This window comes from Lathamus discolor, chromosome 12 (assembly GCF_037157495.1).
Source record: "Lathamus discolor isolate bLatDis1 chromosome 12, bLatDis1.hap1, whole genome shotgun sequence".
Taxonomy (NCBI): domain Eukaryota; kingdom Metazoa; phylum Chordata; class Aves; order Psittaciformes; family Psittacidae; genus Lathamus; species Lathamus discolor.
Genome location: NC_088895.1, coordinates 6,492,216 through 6,498,528, shown reverse-complemented (window position 1 = coordinate 6,498,528; position 6,313 = coordinate 6,492,216). Strand labels below are relative to the sequence as shown.

General features: G+C 47.9%; 1 protein-coding gene across 1 annotated transcript; it reads left to right on the top strand.

Moving 5' to 3' along the window:
* On the top strand, positions 1–3,907 carry CLDN5 (claudin 5). Its single transcript, XM_065692614.1, has one exon. It carries the CDS (start codon positions 239–241, stop codon positions 887–889), a length of 651 nt encoding a protein of 216 aa, XP_065548686.1. The 5' UTR covers positions 1–238; the 3' UTR covers positions 890–3,907.
* The last annotated feature ends 2,406 nt before the right edge of the window (positions 3,908–6,313 follow it).

The window sequence follows — 6,313 nt, the reverse complement described above, 5'->3', positions numbered from 1 at the left end:
TCCGCAGCTCCGGCGGGAGCCCGCTAGCCCCGCGGTCTACGGGTGCGGGAGGTGCTGCCGCCCACCGCGCGAATCCCCCCTGCGGGAAGGGCCGGGCCGGTCGGGCGGTGGGCGGGCGCCCCGCGGCTCCTCATAAAGCGCTGCCCGGCGGCGGCGGCGAGTAGAGCTGGCTCAGCTGCCGTCCGGAGCCAGTGGTAAAGTTCCGTCCTTTCACCGGAGGCTTCGGTGCGGCAGCAACATGACTTCGGCGGCGCTGGAGATTTTGGGGCTGGGGCTGGGCATCCTGGGCTGGGTCGGGGTGATCCTCGCCTGCGGACTGCCCATGTGGCAGGTATCGGCCTTCATCGACGTGAACATCGTGGTGGCGCAGACTATCTGGGAAGGGCTGTGGATGACCTGCGTGGTGCAGAGCACGGGGCAGATGCAATGCAAGGTGTACGACTCTATCCTGGCGCTGCGGCCCGAGCTGCAGGCGGGCCGGGCGCTCACCGTCATCGTGGGGCTGCTGGGGCTGGTGGCGCTGATGGTGACCGTGGTGGGTGCGCAGTGCACCAACTGCATCCGACCCGGCAAGATGAAGTCCCGCATCGTGGTCGCCGGCGGGGCTATCTATGTCCTCTGCGGGGTCCTGGTCCTCGTCCCTCTCTGCTGGTTCGCCAACATCGTTATCAGCGACTTCTATGACCCCACCGTGCCGTCGTCTCAGAAGCGGGAGATGGGGGCCGCGCTCTACATCGGCTGGGCGGCCACGGCCCTGCTGCTCTTCGGGGGCTGCCTTATCTGCTGCTGCTCCTGCTCCCAGCGCGATGAGACCTCCTTCCCCGTCAAGTACTCGGCGCCGCGGCGGCCCACCTCCAACGGCGAGTACGACAAGAAGAACTACGTCTGAGCGGGGCTGTCCTGCTCGCTGCCCCGGCCCTGCGGGGACACGGACAGACTGCTGCGAGCCGTCCGGTGAGCTTCGGCGCTACCCTGCCTGGCGGCGCTTCTTATCTGGGACCCCCGCAAAGCGGCAGCCCTAGGCAGGGCGGCGCCCTGCTGCCCGCCGGCCCGGTGGGTCCGGCAGCTCCGCAGCTGGCAGCGCCGAGCCCGGTACTGACCGCCCGCGGTGCCGGGGTGAGCCAAGCCCTCCCCAGCCGCACAGCGGAACCGGCGGCTTCCCGGCTCGGGGCGGCGTTGGGGACCCAGGAGCCCGGCCGAACAGCGGCGAAGTCTGTCGGGATGCCCCGTCCTGGGTCCCGCCGCCGCCCCCGGTCCTTCCCTGGCGTTACCGTGGGGGACTCGTGAGTACTTCACCGCCTGCTCCCGCTGCTGGTGTCTCTCCGGGCGCCGCCAGGCCGGTGGGATCGTGCCGCCGGGAGTGCATTGCTGCAGAAGCTTCCCGTCTTCGTTTTCTCTGCTGAAAACCTGCCTCTGGCTGTTCCCGCTGGGACTTTCACTGGTTAGAGGGGATTGTTCTTGTATTTAGGTAACTAAACTAGGGATTCTGTCTAAAGCATGAGACTAACCTTAGTCTTTAATCCCGCAGGCAAGTAACTGTTTTGAGAAAGGCATTTGGTTTTCTTCAAGTTGTTTCACTGCATTGTGTCTTTGAAGCATTTCAAAGAGGTTTCAGGTAATTGCTGTCGTTTAGTGGAGTACAAACCAGATTACACTAGGTTTTTCATCCCTCGAGGTTCTGCATCTCTTTTCCCTCAACTTCTGTTCTGTTTTTACTTGAATATGAACTCATTGCCAGAATGATTGGAGGACTAGATTCAGAGACCTAGGAGATCTTTGTATGTTCTGGCTCCAGCGGGGCACCCCTCTGCAGCCTCTCATCTGCACTACAGGAGACTGGAAACAAAAGTCACCCCAGATGTTGATGGCTGGATGCATGAAGAGCTCTCATGGCCTTCTCACCAAGCCCCACTTGCTGCCGGTGTTGAACTGTGTGTTCAGTTGGACGTGCACTTGCCTGGCTCTGCACTGTAACTTTGTTAACACACGCTTTCCTGCATTTACCAAATGAGGCAAAGAAATTGCTAGAAAAATTTTATCAAACATCTTGATGGAGACTTTACACAGGCTGACTGGGAGATGTGAAGTTCTGGCTCTCACAGCTCTCAGCTCCTCCGTATGGCCCTCGGAACACTGTGCAGGCTTGAAGGAAGATGCTCTAGGCAACAGAACGCTTATTTTCTCAGCTCAACACCCGCTAGATTTCAGCACAGCCTGGAATATTAGCACACACCTTTGCATTTTACACTGCAGAGACAGGTTTTTCTGAAGGAGGAGCTAATGGGTGGTGCAATGCTCCTCCATGCAGATTACTTGTACTTTTAAACCAACTTTTAAACCAACACAGAATTCTGCTACAGATCGTGGCAGCATCTATATTGCCATAAGATTTCTGCCAAGAGTTAGCAAAGAAAAGTGCCGTTCCTATTCCTCAGAGCACAACACGACAACCTCTTGGGTCTCTCACAGCCATGTAGCAATCAGTGCACCTCCAACCTAAGAGTCAACTCTTACAACTTCCTGATAACATCAAGATTTACGGACTAACCGTAACTGTGCATTTGTGACAGATCTACATCAACTGTAATGTTGCCTTGCTTAGCAAACTTAAACCCCTGGTGGTATCAATAAGAACACAGACCTGAATAAGAAACTGCAGCCCTGCCCCTGCAAATTTTGATGTTGAATACGGAGGACATGATTCACCCCTTTAAATATCACTGCTTTCATTTTTAAACACATAAGCAGCAGGGTCTGAGCCCATCAGAAAGCAATATGCCTACAACTAGTTTTGTTCTATAAAGAGGTGCAGCTCTTATACTGTCTGCATTTAAATAAAAGCTATAATATTGTTTTGATGTGATATGTAGTTTTGGTACAAGAATGAAATATTCTGTATTTCATCATTGCAAGTTTTTTCTTTTTTTTAAACAGTGTAACCCTGTAAACTGTAAATGTATTTAAATGCATTTATTTAGCAAGAAATCCACCAAAGTTGGCTTGTTAAATGGTTTGGTGCCTTTATTTGTTTTGTGGTTGCTTTACTTTTTATTTTAAATGATAATGTCTAACTGTATTTGTCACCTAGCCCATAGACTCCCTTGCTCAACTCTCTTGTGTCTAGCGAATGATTCAACAGGTATTAGCCCAAACCCCAAACCTCACTCTCTTTGGTCTTAAGTCAAAGAGCGAAAAAGCAATCCCCACCAACTGACACACCTGCATGTTTCTGTACAGCAGAGCTTTCAGTAGTGCTACAGGGCTTGGGCTCTGACCAAAAGATGAAAGCACATTACTGGCATCTAAAATCACACCAAAACTGATGCTCTGGGGAGGAGGGAAACCCACACCTTAGAAGGGAATTTGTTTTTAAGAAGCCAGATTTCTGGAGATGGAGCTTTGTGTCACAGCAGGGATGGATCCTCTTAGGGCCAAAACCTGAAATAACTACACCACAAGACCTCTTGGAAGAAGCCAGTGCTAACTGTGGATGTACTGATACACATAGCATCATCCTACCAAACCCATACCTCACTGCTGATGTGACAAGGTTTATGCTGAGGTGAGTGGGGCAGCTTGCAACAACACCAGCAGGAAGTAGGGCCCATTTTAAAGAATGCTTCTATATTTAATCTCATCCTTCAGTAGACCTACTTGTTGCTGTGCTTTAAAAAACAACTGGAGAGAACTCTGTTACTGATGTCACTGGCTTCAGGGTAAAAGTCTAAGCTGGTTTTTGCTGTTTTGTTTTCTAAGAACAAAGACCTAGTCCAGAACTTTCAATACTTGGAAGTGCTCAGGATCAGGCCTGAACCTCATCCCGATGAAAAGAGAAATCTATAGCACTTGTTTGCTATTTTTATTTTGTATTTATGATTTCACATAAAAATAAAACCATCTAAACCAATCCCTGAACAGGGTTACTGTTTTTTGTGAAAGGCACTGGACTGTTTGGGCTCAGGGAGATGGGGTGTGACATGGGTGCCCAAAGGGCCACCTTTACCTGGGCTGCCTATGGCAGGGGGAGAGCTGGGTCCCCTCTGAAGCAGAGGGAAGGACTGCTCCCTTGCAGAGCAGCAAATATCTCAGCTCCCTACTGAAGCCTCAGACAAAAGAGCAAGTAGCAGCGGTTGGTCTTGTGATGTGAGCACATTAGGAAGTGGAGTGTGAGTCTCAACTATTTTGAGAACAGCTCTAAGCATGAAGCTTTTTAAGCTTTCAATTTCTACATGTTTAAAAGGAAACAATCTGGCTGTAGCTTGGATCAGGCCCAACCTGACCTGATACCCTCATCCTTTCTGCCACCCTTTTTTTTTTTTTTTTAAAGTGCCTTGAAGCTGGGGAAAAACATTTCTGATGGATCAGAAGAGAACCTGTGGAAAAATGGCTGTTAAAGGAAACTGCAGAAGCTAATTGCTAGTGAGGAAACTTGCCCAAGTTCCATGACTGCCAGGGAGGGCTTTCAAGTTTTGCACACTTTTTTTTTCTTTTTTTTGCAAGATTTTCAAGCTCTCCTAACAAACTGTTGCTTTAAAAATGAAGAAAAAAAAAACATCTTCAAAGACTTCATTTTGCAGCATTCTTGCCAGCTCGGTTGAGATTAACAAAAGCTCCTTGCCACCCTCCCATTGCTATGCACATGCTGAGCTGGAAAAAGGGTGTCTGCCGGCTTGGCCTTTGTCCTGCTAAGCGAACCATTTCATAGTTATGAATTTGAAAGTAACCTGCAGTTCATACCCTGCAAATCTAGTTAGATCCTGTCTGTGCAAAGAAAGGAAATGCACCAGGCAGAGGGAAAAGGAAGCTCAAGCAGTCACGTTTGCTGCAGGATGTTTAAGGAAATATTTCCTTTTCCTGGACAAAGATAGTTGTTGGGCATCTGCTGTTTGGAACATACTGAAACACTTTACTCTTGAAGTGAGAACCAGTGTAAATCCCAATTATTATTTATAAATCTATTAAATAAAATCTGATTAAATTAAATATAAATCTGATTAAATATTATGCAAGGAATTTGGTCTTTTTCCTTGGCCATCTCTCAAACCAGGGATGTGGGTAAACAGTCCCTTAAACCTGCTTCCTCAAACCGAGACTGATCCATACATCTGTAATGTCACATGAGAACCCTGCTTCTCAAAAGCCATTCACCACATATAAGTGCCATATTCATGCATATATTCAGCTATAAATGCAGTATTCAGCATTGGATGATACGCACAATGCATCCTTTTTTTGTTTTATATACTAAAAAAACCCCATTAGTTAAGTACACATCAGAGGGCTTGCTTTTGTAAGTCTGCTTAGTAAGACAGCAAATATTTCTACTGTATCAGATTAATCAGGAGATAGCAGGTGAATTCTCTTTTCAGGTCACATACTGCATTTATTTTTCCTGAAAAGTGACTGTGATAGAGTAAGTCATTCCAAAAGCAGGTCCTTAAAGCGCCTCAAGTTTATAGTTTAGAAGTAACTGAGTTTTATCATTCTTATTTTGATTAGACCTTCGTGCATGTCTTTGTGCATGTACATGACTGCTCCAGACTGTTCCTTGCTGATTCTCTGCAGGATCAGACTGCCTAGAAAAACCCTTCTTCCTACCACAACCTTCAGTTATAAGAAAAGGACCATTTCAACCACTGTGCCACTGATAAAACCTCCCATGGAAACAGCGAAGGCTTCATAGTTGCTCGGATACAGAAGCCTTGCTTCACCTTTTCTTTTTCTTAAACCCAGATTGAGACATTCTACCATGAATCACTTTAATGGTGTCCTTTGTCTATGGCATTTTGGGATTTTGTTTACAACACTGAGCTTCTGTTTCCTTCCAAAGCTTACCATGTAGCTTCAAACCAAAGTCTGGCAAGGAAAGGTAGCAAGGACTTATCATAGAAGCACATGTGTCAAGTCTAAAGCATCTGCCCAGGACTCGTGCCAATCTTCTCTTCATGCTTGATTGCATCTGCACCCTGGCCACTTTGCATTCCCTGAGGCACAGCTTTGCCTCACTGTAACTGGCACCTACTGTCTGGGTTGCTGATCACTCCAAGATATGTGGGACATGGAAAGTGTGCCCAGAAACCGCAAAGAATTGTCACAACTGATTATACATGTTATGGCCTTGATGACTTCAATGCACTGTCACAAATATCCTCTCTGCCTCTTATTCATACGTGCACACACGGGGATTCATGTAGTCTTTTACAAGTTCATGCAATAAATGCAGTATTGCACATCCATATTTTGATGGATGCTTGAACTGGGTAGATCCTACAGTCACTCTCACCAGTACAACTTAAATAAGCTCAGAATAATG